Source organism: Mytilus edulis, chromosome 1, assembly GCF_963676685.1.
Source record: "Mytilus edulis chromosome 1, xbMytEdul2.2, whole genome shotgun sequence".
NCBI classification, from domain to species: Eukaryota; Metazoa; Mollusca; class Bivalvia; order Mytilida; family Mytilidae; genus Mytilus; species Mytilus edulis.
Window position 1 is genome coordinate 5,748,607 of NC_092344.1, and position 21,302 is coordinate 5,769,908.

The 21,302-nt window shown below is 30.5% G+C and overlaps 1 protein-coding gene across 2 annotated transcripts; it reads left to right on the top strand.

Annotated features, from left to right (window-relative positions):
* The first annotated feature begins 281 nt into the window (after positions 1–281).
* Positions 282–20,259, top strand: LOC139510185 (polyadenylate-binding protein-interacting protein 1-like). 2 transcript variants are annotated; one of them, XM_071296621.1, is made up of 11 exons: positions 282–537; positions 4,716–4,792; positions 8,042–8,113; positions 8,793–9,026; positions 10,131–10,243; positions 13,015–13,123; positions 13,986–14,111; positions 15,307–15,419; positions 16,632–16,749; positions 17,142–17,335; positions 18,229–20,259. In XM_071296621.1, the coding sequence occupies exons 1-11, from the start codon at positions 405–407 to the stop codon at positions 18,329–18,331; spliced, it is 1,392 nt and encodes a 463-aa protein (XP_071152722.1). In that variant the 5' UTR covers positions 282–404; the 3' UTR covers positions 18,332–20,259. The 2 variants fall into 2 exon arrangements, with proteins under 2 accessions (XP_071152722.1, XP_071152732.1); XM_071296631.1 differs by lacking the exon at positions 8,042–8,113.
* Positions 20,260–21,302: the final 1,043 nt, after the last annotated feature.

Sequence of the window (21,302 nt, forward strand, 5' to 3'; positions counted from 1 at the left end):
TAATAATTTATTATTAAGTGATCCATTTCCTTTAATTAAACATTATTTTATATATTTTGACAATAATTAATTCGATAAATATAACTTTATCTTCAAAATATCAAATATAAGCTTTTTATTTATGATGTATCCGTATAATTTTTGTTTGTTTGTTCAATAAATAATATATCTGAATAAGAAATATTGATTTATGAACATACTGATTGATAAAAAAATATATAGTAGTATCTAAACTTTAAATTATCAAAACAAAATTTTGTTTATACTGGAAACATCAGCTAGTTAATCCCGCACCAAATTATGATTTCGAGCATCTGTTTACATGAAGTTTCGCAATGATTTCGTAAAACTCACCTTAGATTAGAGTGTAACATCCATATATTTTAGATAGACACAGAAAAGACATGTCTAACAACATTAACGGTGATATGAACATTATGTCTAATCCCGATCGTTCTTCAGATAATCGAACGAGCCCTAAGAAAGAATTGAGAAAACCACACGAATCAACACAAGCAAGGTTATCATATGGTCCAGGTTTGTTGTATTTCTATACTGTCTTTACTGCTATTGTCTTTATGAGGTTTCATTTGATAGAAGTATATGTTTATGTGATGCAGGAGTTCATTCTTTATTCTGGTTGAGGGAGAATTAAGTTTGGACACATCACATGTTTCAGTTTCCTTAAAATATAAATTTGTTATTGCTATCAGGTACAAAAATTATGTATTTGTCCAAGTGAATCAATTCAAATTCAAACTAACCCTGTCAATGATTATGGAATATTAATATAATAGATACTTTAAATTAAAGTATTTTTGCCAATTGTTTCCTGCATGTGTCGATGATGCAACACTCTTCTACAATGTATATGTTCCAGACCATATGAGTATTTGGACCGTACGCGTACGGTCCGGACCGTATACGTATACTCGTACGGTCCGACCATACGCGTACGGTCGGACCGTATGAGTATACGCGTATGGTCCAGTACGAGATAACCATTTATCACAATCTTTATTTTTAGTTTTATAAATTGTTGTCATTACAATTACTTTTAGATGGACAAAATGAACAATTGAACAATTGACATTAAATATTTGTTTAATTGTATATCTGAATACTATTTTGGTACTCTCGCCCAAGGTGACACTTACTACCACAATTAATGATATAGTTTTTACATTTACATGTTTGCGGTTCATTCATGTTCCTTTGCATTTGCATTTTTTTGTAAAGTTTCTAATATTCTAAAATTGTCGTCCCACATCATGTTAAATTCCGATATCGTAAATTTCTATGATCATAATTCAATTAATGTATTACTGATCGACATACTAAATACTAGATATTGATAGATTTAAAAAGCGTGATTTTTTTTATTAGTTAACAAATAAAGCTTTTATTCCAATTACAATTGAACTTTTCCATATTAATTTGAGAGTTAAGTTATGTTGATCTGTACATGAACTTTACATGCATTTGTAACTTATAAACTTAAGCAACTTCTTAATGATATCAATCAGACCGTATGCGTACGGTCCGACCATATGAGTATTTTGAAAAAGTACGCATACGGTCCAGACCGTACGCGTACGGTCCAAATACTCATACGGTCTGGAACATATATATCTAGTTTAAAATAAACAGACTGAAATTAAAAATTTGATAAGAACTCTATATACAGTGAAACTTCTCAAAACCGGCCGCCCATCGGACCACGGGATTCGGCCGGTTTTCAGGGGTGGCCGGTTTGTTGAATTTCAAATTAACAAGAGTTGCTTCCCTTCAATATTTGTGCATTTGTATTTTTGACCATGTATCAATCATAAAGTTTGTTTTGTTGTGTAAATTTAGCTTCGTATTCTAAATTTATTATGAAATAAATATTAAAACATCATTTGTATCTTTATTATTTTTTATTTTGCAGGAATAACAAATAAAATGCAACTATATAACAAAACAGTTTTAATATCGATATATTATGTTATTCAAATCATTAATCACACATTCATCATCGGTACCATACGGTGATAATAATATAGAAGCAGTACACAAACATTACAGCGCTACGTAGACATGCTCATAAATACATATAAATGATTTATTTTATAGGCACTAAGATTTAATTTTATACTTATAAAACATTACATTTTCCAATTAAGTATGAGCACTATCTATTTACGATTTATTTTGAAAGATCAAAGTGATTAATTTCTGTAATTTGCCTAAATTTTTTTTTTTTCAAATGATCAAATAAAGTAGCCAAGCTAAAACATTTAATAAAAAATTAATTATCATCATTGATTAGCGTGGGTGAAGATCATAATCTCTCAACCGATAATTTATTCGGGTATTGATTTGACATTGACAGGTAAACACTACTCAGTGGCCATGCAGGTGTCCTAATTGACCGGATTAACTTGTTTGTTTATATAACATTATTTTATATGGACTAATGATTACAAATGACAAGGCCGGTTTTATGAGGTGATATTTTATTGATTTTGATTACACAAATACACAAATATCGGCCGGTATCCGGTTTAAAGGGGTGGCCGGTTTTATAAGGTTACCTGACCGTTTATTTACATACACGCCGGCCAGGACTTGTTGATTTGGCCGGTATGAAGGGAGAACCGGTATTAAGAGGGACCGGTTTAGAGAAGTTTCACTGTAATCCAAACAGGGTCTTGCTAGGGATTTTTGAATGTGAGTTCTACAACAGCTCTTACATATTCTATTGTGTCCGGGAGTATTACTATATCTACCTTTCTCTATAAGTAAATGGTGAGCAGATATGCGAAATCTTGTTAGACTCCGTCTATCTTCAAATTGTAAAAATTAAACTTCAGGAGCTTACTGAATATACAGTATATGTGAAACTCTAGATTCAAGTACAAATGTATTATAAGGCCACACCAATTTAATTTCTTGTTCTACGGATTTTTGGACTCCAAAATTTGGGGCGAGCGAGCGATTTGAAAATTTTAATAAAAAAATATTTAATTTGCAAATTTTTGAGGCGAAGCTTGAAAAGTAAAGGCGAGCGGTTATAATTTTTTTTTGTAAACATAAAATAATAGGTTTTGACAATATTAAAACTTGATTTATCACTTGTACTTTGACATTTCTTTAATTTCTGAAGTATTTTTCCCTGTTCACCAAGAAATAATTAAATCTGGTCTATGTATGTGTGACTGACAGTGAGACAATTCTCCATCCAAATCATAATCAGTTTGGGGGCAACCCCTTAATGTTATAAATATCCCTTTTACATGTTTTATGAGAGATCAATATAAGTTATAATATATTTGTTTGTACAAAAGGGCTCATATTTTCTCATAAAACTATATATCTATCTGGTATTAAATGGTCAAAACATGTCCCAGAATTTAGTAATATTCCTGGACTTTAACCATGTTACTACATTTACTTTAACAGTTTAATATTATTCAAAATAAGTGGACCCCTCTTTAAGAAAAATTTGTTTAAAATATGATGTAACTCTCCTCTTTTTGAGTACAAAATTCTAAGTGTTCAAAGGTTTTGTATAGAAGAACTATACAAATCCTTGGTATTTCTATTTTCTTTTCTACATCAGTAAAATGACTCCTTGTCTGAGGGAGGGTTGTTCTCAACCTGATAATAACAAACACAGGTCAAAGTACGGCTTTTTACACAGGGCTTTGATACAGACCAAACAGCAAGCTATAAAGGACCCCACAATTATTAGCGTACACAATTCGAACAGGAAAACCCACGATCTAATTTATATATCCAAACAGGAAAATACCAATGTCAATGAACAACATCAACAAACGATAACTGCTGAACGACATGCTCCTGAATCAATCAGGACAGGTGCATAAACATGCAGCGGCTATGGATAGTTTTGTTTCGCCAGCATACAATATAATTGCAGTTGAAGGCAAATCCTTCAGAATTTCTTTGTACTTTATTCTAACAACGATCATTTCTTGATAGGGAATATAAGTCAGGGGGAAAGAAACCAATTTTTTGTTCTTAACGGAAATACCCGCTGTTATAACTTTTTATCGGAGCACTCCAGGTTTCATGCTGAAACAAATATTCTCACAGATATTTACACAGTGTGGTGGGGTGCTTTTATGTTTAAAATACAGGTTAGACTGTGATAAATTTAACAAATGTTGATATCTTTTTATAATATTTACAAAAAAAACGGTGCGGGAAATGGACTTGATTACAATTCCGGATGCGGGAAGCGGGAATATAAAAAAAATAAAAAAATTCTGTTTTGAAAAAAATAGGTGCGGGCGGGTCCGTCGAACAAGGGATCAAATTGGTGTGGCCTAATATTAAGAAGAAATTTCAGAATGTATTGTGAACCTTCAGTATTTTTTGTGGTGAGTTTGTGTTGTTGGATTGCTGTTTCTTTGGTAATTGGCTTTTATATCTTGTAACTCACATCTAGCTAATGTGCTTGTTAGATATAGCTTCAAAATGTAAATTATTCACACAGACAAGATTAGAAAAGTGGATACCAACTTGTATTATAATTTAGAATGTTACAGTTAACTTAAGACCTGTTTAAAAAGAGATTACATATGCATATTATATACATGAGATTTTAATCCTGTAACTTCCAAGTTAAGAGTTAAATTATTTGTTCTGTTCTCTGTGTTTCTTAAGAAATCCTCCATTTGTAAATTTGTTTATATCTGACATTTTAGGTTCCAGAGATGCATCATTAAGTCCTGCAAAGAAGACAACCTTATCAGCAACAGCTAAAGAATTTGTACCTAAAGCAGTAAGTACAAATTTGTACTGAAGACTGACTTTTAGACTGTAGAATTGTACATATAATGCCTTTATTGCTTAGGCCAACCTTAGAAATATGTTTGTTTGCAGTTTTCCGACTGTACCTTCAGACTGAAGGGTCGGTAGGTAGGAAAAATATTTTATTTTATCAGCCAAAATACAGTTTAAACAAGCAGTTACACTAAACCAAGTTTCTTGTGAAGAAAAAAAAACCATTTTAAAACAACAAACACTGGACATGCTGAAAACCAACATCAAATGAACAGGCATTTTCAGATAAAAAACTTTTTAACCAAAACTGAAACTTTAACATAGTGTCATTATCCAATTTATGACATAAAATATGGTATAATTATTAAATACTGGAACACTTTTAAACAAGGAATGCCATTATGACTAGAACTGTTTTAAAGAAATATATTCAGACATGTATGCTTCTTGACTAGAATGTTTTCATGAGTTAGAGTATTTTCATCAGAAAAATATAAATATTAAAGATTTATAAGACAATGTATTAAAGAGTGTATTTTTAATAAAAAAAAAATAACCATTGAATCTTCCTCAATTGAAAAAAAGGCAACTTGAAAAAAAAGTATTAAGACATTCGACTGTTTTCATATTTCTAACAATATTTAATTATATGTGATAAGGTTATATTTTTGGCAGGCTTTAATGAAAACCAAAGAAATCTAAAGTTTAGGGTGAAATCCATAGCACCCCATTAAAAGTAAATGGTCTGTACTGAAATGTTTTTAATGCACAAAAAAAATTGGCAGCATAGCTCCTAAGGACATGTTTTAATTGAATTCACACAGGCCACACAGTTTGGGTATATTTAATATTGTAAGAAAGAGAATAATTGCAATGAGTGGGGCAGCCCCCCTTATCCTAAAGGAGCATACTCATTGCAATCGAAGATAGATTTAATATAGAGAGAGTATATTTATTTTTCAAGCTAACCATTCATTTTCTCTACATCTTTGTGTAGTTAGGGTTGCTTCTTATTGATTTGGCATGATCTATATCCATTAACATTTCAAATGAGCCCATTTCTCCGTACAGGCGTGTTTACAGATATCCATGAAGATTTAAGTCACGGAGGAGTGGTTTCATCTTTGTCGTCTTCACAACGATTTGTAGAAAATATGCCATACTTCAAGCTGCTGTCGAATTATTTAACCACTGAAATTGGTTCCATAAAGTCAGGCTCCACAGATTCTGTACCCGATTTGTTTGAGACAGAATGGTTATCGTGTCAGTTATGAATATCCGCTGCATCATCGTCAATGATATCATCACACATCATTACATGTGCCTGAATCTGTATAAACAGTTTACTAATAACAAACTTTTTTGTTTGTTATTTGTCTTAAAATTGACACGAGACGACAACGTAAAGTACTCCACCGTGACTTCATGGATACCTGTAAACAATTTCCATGTGCTTTATCATTAAATGGTCACATGAACGCTTGACGGGAAGCTAAGAAAAACCGAACTTGAAATGCGTAATTGACCCAGACTTTAAATCATTTCCGGAAAGGACCCAAAGTTCCGGATCGCGTCAATTGAAGTATTAAAAAAAAAATTCTTCAAATTTAAAGCAATAAAATTTTCACAGTCGGGAGGATTTTCAAGCGTCGGTCGGTAAACTGCAAACAAACAATATTTTAATTTAAGCCTTACATCCACTTCATTTGACATTTAATGCATACACCAATAGTTTTCTCATTGGCTATCATACCAAACCGATGTCATTTTACCATTTATTCTAAATTCAAGATATTTATAAGATATTTCCAGTGGATCTTCTGTTAGGTGGAACAAATATACGTTGACATATCTAATTAACTTGTGAGTTATCTTATAAACTTTAGATACAAAAAATAGATTATATAAGATATCTTATATATTAGATATATGATAAATTATATATGATAGATTAGATATGATATATTAAATAAATATGAGATATTTTATACATTAAATCTTGAAGTTAGAATAAATAGTAAAATGACTTGCCATGCACATCCCATCATTTGTATATATATATATATTTATGATATAACATAATGCTTTTGTGAATGCTTATTACTGATAAATCTGGTACAAGAAAAGCAAGATTACTAATAATCAGTATCTGGTTTATATGTATGCAGAAGTTTGTGACTAAGTCAGTTTTAGGGGAATTACTGATTAAGTCAAAGATATTTGTTATGCAATTGTATAAGCATTTGTAAATCTCATTTCCATTATAATGAAATGTACGTATACCCACCCTCTCAATAAAATTGAGAAAAGAAATGAGAAATGTGTCAAAGCGACAACAACTGGACCATAAAGCAGACAACAGCAGAAGGCCACAAATGGGTCTTCAATGTAGCGAGAAACTCCTGCACCAGAAGGCGTCCTTCAGCTGGCCCCTTAAAACTATGTATACTAGTTCAGTGATAATGTACGTCATACTAAACTCAAGTATGGTTAGAATTCATTGACTTTGAGATAAAATAAAGAAATGAGGAATGTGCCAAAGAGACAACAAACCATACAAAGAGTAAAACTGCTGAAGGCCACTTTGAAAGTTGTGATGGATGAGATACCATGCCAAAATTTTGCATTCTAATTTCAACTTTTGTTTTATTCTATCAAAATAAAATGAAGATAAGTAGTAATAACAATTTCTAAGGGATGTATAAATCTAAGTTGATATGTCAATTAAAAAATCTTAATTACATCCATAGTTTTACATTGAACCATAAGGCTGTTACATGTGACAGATAAGCTGTTACATGTGACATAATCAAGGCTAATTGCCATTATACATATTATGTACACCAGAGTACTCATTTTATTGATCATGATTTGAAATTCAATATTGGTTCCTCAATTGAACATGCTCTTAACAGAAAAATTCTATTAACAAAATCGCTCAAAATTTTTCTTCCTACCCTAATTTTATGTCAGTGCAAAAATAGTACTACATACATGTACAATGTATACATATTTCAGAAATATTTTAAATAGTGTTTTGAAATGGATAATATGAATATTGAAGAGATTTTTTTAGAACAATAAATCTTCTCTTGAATCCCAATAGGCAATCATGATTATAACCAAATTTAATTTAAGTGAATAAACTTAACAGGCTTAAGGTTTTTCCTTCTTAGAATTGCATCCATTTACCTTTCTAACAGTAATAGCTTAGAGTTCTTTCTTTACTTAATGCTTTCTATTCTAGGCTTCCAATCTTTCTGTAGCTGCTGCTGAGTTTGTACCCAGACAGTCACCATTTCCAGCTTATGCTAATCAGGTAGCACATACACTTATTATTATATACTAGTACTGTAATAACCACACCTAGCCCCAAGGGCTAAGGACTAGTTTTAGTTATTGTTAATCTCATCCGTTTGCATCCATTCTCTATGGAAATAAATGTTTGCCTGCAGGAACGTAAAGTAGTGTTTTTCTGTGCAAAGATAAATGAATGTTTGTAACTTTGTAGTGACAACAATATCTTCCGTAAGTGATTGTCCTAATTATCGTACAACGAGAGGTAATAACAGCATAATGTTACACTTGTGACAGTATAAAGCATAGTGTGTTTAAACAAACCCTTGCACATATATGTTTTTATGTATAAACTAATAGGCTTTGAATTTGCTTAAACACGTTGCTAATTCTTAAACAAACGTTCTGATTTATTATTTAAAATGAAAATGCTTACTAGGTAAAATGTACATTTTAACTAATACATTTCTGTTTTGTTTTGAGATGATAAGTAAGCCAATTGACAGATACACAAGAACATTGAAGAAGAGAAATTGATTGTCAAAATGTGCATTCAGTGCAGAAAATTTGGTACCATATATAATGTTATACACACCAACAATAGAATGTATGATCTTGTGTAATGTGTTATTTAATTATTCTAATATTTCATAGTATAGTGTTACTCTTAATAATATTTGTATTTTGCTTATAATTTTCAGAATAATTTATTTGAAGATTTTCAACGCTTAGTGAATATTGGTCCACAGGATATCAATCAGTCTGGACCCTCTCCATCAGTAGAAAACATCATTGATGCCTTTCAAAGTATTCTATATGAAATGACAATACAACCTGGTAGTGTTGAAGATTCATTAAAACCTTTTGTAGATTTGCTGCAGAACTGCTCTGACGACCAAGCTATTAATGGTATTGTAGAAAGCTTGTTTGAACAGGTACTTTTTTTATGTCCTAGCTGCAGCTGAGAGGGCATTAATTAAGTGTTCCCTTGTTTTTCAGTACATTCATCCCAAAAAAGGTTGCTGTTCTCTAACTTAAGCTTGCCTCAATCAAATGCTATGAAACTTATACTCAATGCTTATTATCCTAAAACACAGATCAAAATTGAACTTATACGGTTCTCTAGTTATGTCCCTTTATAATTTTATATGAAAGTAGGGGCATCATCTGTCCCCTGGACACATTGTCCATCTAATGCTATTTGAGACACAGGATAACACTGGTAATTAACTAACAACCTCTTCAAGTATTTGGCTATACTATGTAATATGTCTGTTTATATTTAACTATAACCTTGATTGACATGGACAATTTGCTTTTAAATTTCAAGGGCCAAAGAAATGGCCTGATTTGCAAATGATAATAAAAAAAATATTGACTTATCAAAGTGTCCTCATGAGAGCATAATAATTACATTAAGATCATTACTTCAAGACAAAACATACACTACTATTAAGAATATTTCAACGATTAAGTAGATTAAAACATTCAACATATATATATATTTATTTAAAAATAGAATGGCATATATAGTATGCATTTGTACTTTGGATTGGACTTCATTATTCAATTAGGTCTCCTAATTGACAAACCATATAGTAAATCATTGAATGTTAGAATTCTTTAAAAGTACAGATTCATGAATCTGAGATTCAAAATTCAGTAGATTACATTTGCATATAACACACACATTTACACAATGTTCAGATTCAGGCTTATATGAAACTGCTTTAGTAAAAAATGTATATATTGCTTGTTAATTTTGAACAGTTATGTGATAAAGTATAAAAGTAGGCAAACACACAGGAAAAATCTCCTTTGTTGGTGTTCGATGTGAGTATTGAAAAAAAAAGCATTGTTTAAAATAATGTAATCAAAGTATATTTCCATAACATTCTTCATAATACTAGTGAAACTATGGCCTTATATACTGAGTAACATTCTATAAATTATAGTGGAGAAAACTAAGAATTATGAAATCAACTAAATGTAGGTTTAACTACTCTAGATTTGTTTTTCAATTTTGATTATGTTTTCAGAGTATAATAGAACCAAATTTTCGATATACTGGTGCGAAGGTAGTACAGTATTTATCTAATCAACTAAAAGGAAATGCAGCCTTTTCCAACTTTAGAAACCTTTTCCTTACACGGTAAGTTAATCCGTTGTGTTTTGTTTTTGTTGATATTTGCTTGAACTATTAAATCAGTTAATATGTAAATCAATTATTATTACTTTTTTTATGCCTACCTACGATAGTAGAGGGGCATTATGTTTTCTGGTCTGCCTCCTTTCGTTCGTTCGTCCGTCCGTCCGTCCGTCCTACTTTAGGTTAAAGTTTTTGGTCAAGGTAGTTTTTGATGAAGTTGAAGTCAAATCAACTTGAAACTTAGTACACATGTTCCCCATGATATGATCTTTTTAATTTTAATGCCAAATTATAGTTTTGACCTCTATTTCATGGTCCACTGAACATAGAAAATGATAATGAAAAGTTCAGGTTAAAGTTTTGGTTAAAGTTTTTGGTCCAGGTAGTTTTTGATGAAGTTAAAGTCACATCAACTTGAAACTTAGTACACATGATCCCTATGATATGATCTTTCTAATTTTATTTCCAAATTAAAGTTTTGACCCCAATTTCAGGGTCCACTGAACATAGAAAATGATAGTGTGAAGTTCAGGTTAAAGTTTTTGGTCAGGGTAGTTTTAGATGAAGTTAAAGTCACATCAACTTGAAACTTAGTACACATGTTCCCTTCCCTATGTTATTATCTTTCTAACTTTCCAAATTAAAGTTTTGACCCTAATTTCACAGTTGGGTATAGATGCAAATTAGTTTCTCCATAGGCGGTAATGGCAGACTTGGGGTAATTGTAATTGTAATCGTTAATCAGCTGTAATTGATTACAATTTTTCAAGTAATCAGTGTAATCATTAATCAGCCAAAAATCTGATTACATGTAATTTAATTTAATCAATTACTTTTCAAAATACCCTGCAATCATGATTACTTTTTGATTACATTCTGATTACAATGAAAAAATCTAAAATTGTGTTTTTGGTCATTTATAAATGAACCTCTTTGTTATTCATATTTGATAAATTTTAAACATGATAAAAATGGTTTGGTTACCTTTAAACATGTCTACTTCAGTAAAAAAATAAACTGTTACAGTATTGAAAAGTCACCATTAGCCTTAGCAGAGACATATAATACAATTATTTACCTTCAATCTTGGTAAGAGATATTGTACATACAGGTATATTCATTGTTTTATAATGATCTTCATATTAATATTTGATAATAACTGTTATATATTCAAGTAATACTTTTCTTTAACCCTGAATTATAATCTTTTGTTAATTTTTGTGATTTTTGTCAACTTTGAATTGACAGGTAGGAGACTAATTAAGGTTTGTTTTTATTGCAATTACCAACTGAGTATAGCTGTAGGGAAATATATATGATAAAAGATAAATCAGACATGAAAATTTATCTAATTAGCACAAACTAAATTAAAAGTTGGGACAAATATGTTGTTTAAATTTTTTTGTATTTGGCCTGGTCATGTAAAATGTAATGATTTTTAGTATGTTTAGTACTAACATAGTGTTTACAATTTAATTAAACATTTCTATTAAAATTTAACATAGTTTTAACTGGTAACTTTATTTAATCCATATTTAAACTTCCATAAACTGCAACTTGGAATACATATAAATTATGAAAGAGGTCAGAAGACAAACAAAAAAACTCTTGATTATGATATATCTTTATTAAATTTAATTCAAAATAATTCAGAGATCATTGGTGATAAATTGTAATGTATATATATATATATATATGTAGTGAAATTTGGTGTTTATTTAAATAGATAAAGTTTAATTTGAAGTTATCATTTTATAATTGAACCAAAATGAAATACTTCCTCAAAAATGCTTTAGTTATATTGAACGTTTATTCATTCACATCATTCAAAATGTTTTGTTTTTAAATTCATTGTAATCAGATGTAATCATGATTACTTTGCTAATGTAATCATTAATTTAATCAGATACTTTCAGAAATGATGTAATCATTAATTTAATTTAATCGTACAAATGACGAAGTAATTGTAATTTAATCAATTACATTGAAAGTAATCGGACCCATCTCTGGGTAATGGTAACGTTTTCTTCTGTTGCTCAGTCCATATCGTTAACTTGGATATGTGTGATGGCTCGTTTCGAAGCTGATACATTTTGACATATGTGGTTAAATTTTCGGGGTACGAAGTGAGATTACTTTTTCCGTAAATTAGCAAACCGCGAGTATCCTTTTGTGATGCGACTCCTCATGGTAAATAATCCCATTTTTAACACAATAAGTTCTTTGAAAATTTAATACTTTGAACACATTTAATAGCTCCATAGATTTTACACATTTATTCTGTGTTCTCCTACTTTCTAAATTAACTCAAATGGTTAAGCTCAGTCACTTGTTTATCATAGAAAAATGTCAAATATCACTACACAGAGAATTTTTGTTTACATGTGACTTTTGAGTTCCTCATTTCAAGGCGCATTAGGGATGTTGTCCCAGTTCACTGAACATGGAAAATTATAGTGCGAGTGGGGCATCAGTGTACTATGGACACATTCTTGTTCAGCAATATTTAAAAACTAAAGTTTTAGTAATTTTCATTATTGCATTCCAATATCCTACATAAAAATGGTTATGCAGATGCATCCTGGAGAATGATAGTTTTACTCTAAAAGTAGCTGACTGTGATCTGCATTTCATGTTTTCATCTTTATGAACAGTTATAGTTAGTTAGTAGACTAATTGTATACATGGGGGGATATGGCAACAAGGAAAATGTCTTATATTTAGGTAAATACAATCTACTTTGAAAAATAAAAAAAAAGTGTTTGTTTTTACAGATGCAAAGAAGAATATTTAAAAAAGGAAGAATTAATATCACATCCAGAATCAGTTTCCAGGTTATGTGGATTTACAATGTTTATGGGAGAACTATTTTTGAATGTAGAAGTAAGTTTTACAATGTTTATTGGAGAACTATTTTTGAATGTAGAAGTAAGATTTACAATGTTTATGGGAGAACTATTTTTTAATGTAGAAGTAAGATTTACAATGTTTATGGGAGAACTATTTTTGAATGTAGAAGTAAGAAATCTATTCCAAGCCATGTTTATTTAAAAACTCATCGATGATAGGAGTGTTTAATTCAATGCAACAGAAACATATTTCATCTAAATAAGTATCACCAGTGGGGCTCAAATTAAAAAAGTTAAGAGCCAATATCAACTTGTCTATTTCCATTGCAAATATTGATGAAAAGCATGTTTAAGGGTTAATATTGAAAGAGCTAGAGTGGTGATCTAGTGGTGCACATCTAGTTAGGCCAGCATCTGTCAAGGATGCATGAGAAACCTAGATTTTCTTTTAAAAGGCTTATCACTTTTCACACTTGTCTAACATTATATTGCTAGACTTGTTCCAGAGAAAAATGATTGTGACTTCTCTGTATAATCCTGACCTACCTCGTAAAAATCTGGAGAGCATGCACAAGTGCGAAGGGAAACCCAAATTGTCAGAGAGATTCAGCAATCATAATCATCCGAATAAACTGTATACATGTCACACATGTGCTTACCTGAATATTCATTTTTACAGAGATGAAAATCAGTAAACTTTGATCACAAAATTACTGGTCAAGCAAGAAAAAAAAATGATAATATGATATGGATATGTACAAAAATGAACAAAATATATGCATGCATTGGTTCAAGAATTGGATTGACATTATTTTTTACCAGCCACTTGTTTTATATGACTTTAACTTGTTTAAAATATATATATAAATAACTTACATTTGACTGATGTATTGTAGGTAGAAAATCCACAAGGTGTTAAACAAAAGATATCTGTAATTAGATTTGTTATTAGAGACTTACTGCTGGTATTACTGGAACATTCAACAGATGAAACAGTCAAATCTGCCACACAACTATTAAAAGTAAGTAACAAACAGTCAAATCTGCCACTGCCACACAATTATTAAAAGTAAGTAACAAACAGTCAAATCTGCCACACAATTATGAAAAGTAAGTAGAAACAGTCAAGTCTGCCACAAAAGTAGGTAACAAACAGTCAAATCTGCCACACAATTATTAAAAGTAGGTAGAAACAGTCAAATCTGCCACACAATTATTAAAAGTAGAAACAGTCAAATCTGCCACACAATTATAAAAAGTAGGTAACAAACAGTCAAATCTGCCACACAATTATTAAAAGTAAGTAACAAACAGTCAAATCTGCCACACAATTATTAAAAGTAGGTAGAAACAGTCAAATCTGGCACACAATTATTAAAAGTAAGTAACAAACAGTCAATCTGCTTTACAATTATTAAAAGTAGGTAGAAACAGTCAAATCTGCCACACAATTATTAAAAGTAGGTAACAAACAGTCAAATCTGCCACACAATTATTAAAAGTAGAAACAGTCAAATCTGCCACACAATTATAAAAAGTAGGTAACAAACAGTCAAATCTGCCACACAATTATTAAAAGTAAGTAACATACTATTGAGAATAATATTGGATGTTTTCTCTTAGGAATGATTATAACTATATTTCAACTGTTATCATGTGAAAAAAGATAGGTCAAAGATACTTGTTATGCTGTTGCAATAGTATTGGCTCATTTGATTTCTAAGGAGATTATTTGACCCTGCTTTCCGAGTCCTGGTTTATTGACTTCAAAAACTTTGGATATACATGTATAGTTTGTGATTGTGTCCGTTTAAAGGGAACCATGTATGATAAAGTCAATTATATATGGTATGCAGTTGTGAGGGTTTGGATGGGGTTAAATGATTAAAAAATAATGCCCTTAAAAAATGAAGATTAGAGAATAACAAGCCAAAAAAATGAAGATTAGAGAAATGTGTGGTCTAATTTTTTGAAGATTAGAGAAAAAAGGGGTGAAAATTAAATGTTTACAGAATAATCTTTAAAGCTTAGTGTATGAAAGTGGCATTATTTATTTTCAACCTATACTGATCATATTGAAAAAGGTGAATAAACAAAATGCCAAAGGAGTGTTAGTGTAAAGTTCCATTAATAATTACTCATGGTATGAGTACTAATAATTTTGGTGTTTTTAATATCTCTGAATTATTGTTTTCAAATTAATTTAAATTTTCATAGATGGCAGGAGCTGCAATTGAGGATACAGGACATTTAAATAAACCTGAAGAAGGCAACTATAGTGAAATATTTGCACGTCTTGGTCAGTTACAGTCAAATCAGCATTTAAATAAGTAAGTAAAAATAAAATAGTATATGGTTACATAATACTTTAACCCTTTCACCGATTGCTGCCCAGACAGAAGCTACTCTGAGACGATGGCTTCCCTGGCTACTTTTACTCAAGTGGGAGACCTTCATAATAAATGTCAATAAAAACTTGTTTATAGTTATTTGTGTATTTATTTCATTCACTAACACCATGTTCACAGTTTTGTTCATGTTTTGATAATTTTTTCTTCATAAAATATTCAAATTTTCAAATTTTCGGCATTATCTAGGTGAAATTCTCAAAATTCTGCTCTTAGACCCCAAATCGTAATTTTTTAACCCAAAACGGCAAAATTTTGAAAAATTTTATGAGGCTGTACAAATTTCTCACACTGAACGATGTCCATTCCAAGTATTTTGTATATAAAACGACATTTTATGTCAAAAAAGTATACTAGTTTGGCTTCAATTCTTCCATATTCTTTCAAAAAAAATGTTCCCTCATTTCAAATTCTCGTAAATTCCGTAAATTTCGTCTGATTTTGACATGGTTTTCAACAAACGGAAGCACAATGTTTACACTTTCATCCGGGTATTCATCAAAGAAAGATAACTCATGTTTGCACTGTTTTGAGCGGGAAATATAAAAGAGGTAGTCCGATCCCGGTAAAACGGGACTCATCGTCAGCTGTCTGAAGCGTGAATCCCGGTAAACCGGGACTCATCGGCGAAAGGGTTAATATGTTGTTTTTTATGGGCCCTGTCTTTTAATTTGTCCACAGTGGTGTTCTATTTAACTTTATTTAATTTCAACAAAAAATGATAATATGGGGTTTTATGATATGCCGTACCTAACTGTATTCTGATTTCGAGCCAGGTTTTGAAATTAGTCCACATAGAATTCATAATTAAACTTTTTTTGATTTCATCAAAACACTAATTTTTTGTGGTTCTTTGATATGCTAGAAAACAAGTGCTTTGAAAAAATGAGTGATTGATTGTTGTTTGCTTAATGTCAAATATTTTCATGCATGTTCAGAACAATATCTTAAAATAAAACATTTGCTAAGAAATGTTGAAATGTAATAATTAAGTTTACCTTTTCTCATAATGCTGCTTTATGATTAAGTCAGATTTTTTGGCTTATAACATCTACAATGCTTTGATTATATTTTGCATCTGGTATAAAATGGAACTGATACTTGGTTGTTAATGAAGGATATTTTGACTTTTAGGACAAGTCAATGTTTGATAGCATCAGTTTTAAGTCTGAAGTCCAGTAACTGGGGTCGAAGAGATTCAGCATCCTCTCAGCCAAACATGTCTTTTCAGAACCAACAGGAATATGATCTGGTAAGTTCTAGAGCACATGAATAACCCCCATGGTGGGGTTTATGTTGATTAGTCTTTAGTTTTATACTATGCACTTGTTTGAAATCACAGGGCAAAAAGTATTTGATGTTTGGGAAGAACTTGATAGATGGATATATCCAAATTGAATTACCACTTAACTTAGATATTGTCTTATTTGGGATAATAGAAAAAAATGGGGGTAAAACTATATAAGAAACCTCAATATTATTAACTAAATTTTATATATACATAACAAAAAAGCATAGTGGACAAGTAAATATTGTAGGTTTTAAAAAAATATTATTTAAATTTAAATCAGATAAACATATCTCTGTGTATTATAATATTTAAGTAATAAAATAGAATTGATCTTTAATGACATATTTTTGTAGAATGAGCCAATATTTTATAACAGTAAAGGTCAGCCCATCACAAGAGAAGAGGCAGGTTTTAATGACTATAACAGTTATCTGATGGCAGAGGAAGAGGCAGCTGAAGAGTACGCCAGATGGGAGGCCGGAGAATTAGATGATGGTCAATTTTATCCATCCTGGTCAGCATATCCTGAAAATTATGATTATCAACAGTAAGTTAATTGTGGAATGAATGCTCTGGTTAACAGCAAAACAACTTGAGTCTGTAGATAATATCTTAAGTTAGCTTGCTTGCTAGCTGAACCGTGACATCATTATTATGTAAGGTATACTACCATCCTTTCGGAGTAGTCTAGTTCTACATACAGATAGATTGGTTATCTGTCAAACTAGTCTACTCTTAAAGGGGACAGTATATCAAACTTAATGATGACTTCCATGAATCAGCTAGCAAGCAAGCATACCAAAGATATAACCTTTACCTACACAATCAAGTAATTTTGCTGTAAGCCACTCAATGCTGTCTTTATTTTATTTCTCTGGTTTCTAAAATAGGATAGAAATTTGAATTAAAGGCAGATTATTAAACCATAAATGTGTCAATGTTTTGCCGAAACACAATTTTAGTCATCTACTGCTTACTTTTCATGTGGACTATTCCCTTGAATGAAATTAATTAAAAAAAAGTGGAAGTCAAACTCATCAACTCAATTTTTAATACCTTTAGACCAAATCTTGAAATTTACACACACTGTCATGGACCAAAACATACAGGTCAAGTTTGATATTGATGGTTATGACATTTACCATTCAAGAGTTATGCCCCTTACATACCTTAAACAAATTATTTTAGAAATTATTTTTGTTACTAGTTGATAATAAAATTATGAAAAACAGGTCACATCAAATTTAAAGTTTGGTTTTGGCATTAAGTTAGAGTTTTTTCTGCAAGTTAGGGTATATGTGGTAACTAGATCATGGTTTTGTCATTTTAACATTCATATTTTTATTTGTAATTTCTTTATTTATATAGGATAGAACATTATTACAATGGCTAAACAGGTACTTTTTAATTCTTATAAAGTTGTTATTTTCTTTATTATAGGATAGAACATTATGATGATGGCTATTCAGGTATGGATGATGAAATGGAGGCAGCTTATGAAGAATTTCTAAAATCTCAAGTTCAAGGTCGACATCATCACTGATAACAATCAGTCACCATTATTTATTAGTGCTTTTTCTTTTGGTGCAAATAAAATTACATATACCATGTGATGTACCATAAAATTGTAAAAAAAATTACAAACATATAAACTTATTTCACATCAACGTGAAACCATAAAAATTGCTGAATGTAAATATTTGTATACAGTTTTATGTTTAATTCAACAAAATTGTTTGTAATGAAAACTGATTGAGAGGTTACGTGCAACAGCTACATTGGTACCAGGATAATTTATAATGTTCTGATTCTTCTTAATGAAATATTATTTTATTTCATAAGTCAACATTGAGAGAGAAAGAAAACAATGAGCTGGTACTATACTGATACAATTCTTAATTTACTCATTTGAAGTTTCTTTAAAAAGTTTACTGCCACTGTCAGCCCAGCGTAGTTTAGTTATAAGGTCTATTTGCCTTATTATAACATAGGCAATATGTTTAAGACGTTTGATCTTTACGAGGCTGTGATCATTAACCCACCCTGTATAACATGTAAATATTATGTGAAAATGTTGATAGTCAAAATGTGTACATTTATCATACATAAACAGATTCTTATTGAAATTCATTGATATTTGCATTTTCTGAAAAACTAAATTGGATTAAAAAAATATTATTATGTAACACAAATTATTTACCTTGCTGATAGCACTGGTTCACTACAGTGAAGAGAGATTGGAAAGCTCATATTCCAAGATTCTTTTTATGAAATATATGGCCATGGTAGATATTTCATTTCTCAACACTATCAACTTCCAACATTCCTCAAACAAAATTGATATTCTCCCTGATCTTAATACTTGCCAAAAATGTTAATAATTTTAGGGTCAAATACAGGCTTTTGGATATTACTTTATTTGATGGTATATTTCCTTGCAGATCTGAAAATTTCCAAACTCTCTGATACTTTTAGATTGTTTATCATTTTAAATACTGGTAATCATATACCATGATATTTCTACTGTATAAGATAGTTAAAGAATTCTTCCAAAAAATATTTGTATGCCCAGATCAACTTGGCATAGTGCTACATGTCTATAATTTGCATATTTAAGTGTGCTTCCTTTTGTTCTCTTTAAGCTTCAAATTTAAGAAAACAATAAAAAAAAATTACACATGCTTCTTTTAAACAAAACAAAAATAAGAAAGTTGTTTTGTGCTTTAGTACTCTCAGTGAGTCATTTGATATCAAAGGTTAGAGTATCATTAGACCACCTGTGTGTCTTTCATCTACTACACACAATTTGATTGGTGGTGAATTGAGGGCAATTGAAAAGAGATTCTAAACTTATGGAAGAAAAATATATTAACTTGAAAATTAATTGACATGAATGAATGTATTAAAAGGAATCTATGATGTTATAATTGTTTATATTTTTTTCAATTATGATTGCTTTTAACATAAATTAGCTCAAAGAAAGCAAATGATGAGATACCATTGTCATAAAACTTGTGGATTGTTCAGGAACATAAACAACTCAACTACTTAGTTTCAGAAACTAATATATGTGGCCATTCATCATTGTTCATCAACTCATTGCCTGAACAAAATACAACAAACAGGATGTATTATTCTACTTGATGAAATAATACAGCAGAAAAGAAAGACCTATTAATATTGGAATAAACGAGAAAAAAGAAAGTAGATACAAATAAAATATATCTTTTCTTAAAGCTGAGTCATTGAATGCCAAAAGTCAAAATCTTGATTTGTACACTAAACTTTGACTGTGTATTGTACATTTTTTAAGTGTTTGAACAAGAATTAGATATAATGGAGGCTTTCTGATGAACTTGGCACACAAACTTATTATGTATTATATTGTTCCATGTGTTAATTTATGTTCCGTCATTCAACAAACCTGTTTGTGTGCAATGGGAAAAGTCCAAAATAAAATTCAGATCTATATTTTGTTTTTTTCTTTTAGAAATCATATTGAAGGTTTATGTCTGAGAGAGATAATACATGTTTTAATACATGTGCTTTAATCAATGTATTATTTACTCATGGTTTATGTTAACATCTGTGAGACAGCAATCTATCAAAGCTAGAAATGAAAGAGAAATGTCAACATATGCACTTTGACAACCAGTGACAGTATTTCTGAATTAGTAATGGCTAACACATTTTGCTTGGTTAAAAATGTTTTTGAGCTCTCAACCAGTGAATGAAAAAAATAATTGAAATTTGTGTGCTTCACATCCAGTGTTCCATATTTCATGCATGTTCAGGAGTAGAACTAACTAAAAATTAATCCAATTAGTATACTTCTTAAAATGGGTAAACTGTTCAATAGGGGTGGACATTTTCCTAAGTGAAAATGCAAGTTAAGAATACTATTTGCTGTAGCAAATGTTAATATGCCATGAGCAAGATGTTCTCCCTGTACAAGTCACTTACAGAGTATGACTGACATTTTATATTTCCCACACATACACATGGTCACCAGTTCAGCATGGGTTTAACTGCTGGACAACAATTTTCATACCTTAGTCAACCCTTTTAGCGTGGAGAACAGTAAAACAATTCAATAACTGGCTACATTAAAGAAATTAGTTCAATTATATGTATTTTAAAAGCTAATAAAAACACAGATTTAAGGTGTACAATACTATGCCATACTAGATCAAAGATTATTTAAAGTGATGGACAATAAGCACAAGAACAGCAATACTATTTTCTTCCAAATGACTAAGAAATACAGTGGCAATAATAAATTAATTGAAAGAAACTTATAATAGAAAAAAAAACCAGCATTTTAGATTTAAGAAAAGTCAACTTGGCATATCAAAATTTATACCAACATTTTGGGCGTTTTATTCTGCTTTTTTGGTCCTTATGGGTTTTTTTTTACTGGAAAAGAATTTGAATCAGTTTATAGCAGATTTCAAGATTTAAATAAGTGAAAAGCTGGCACTGCCAACTGATGTTTATGGAACTGCACATTTATT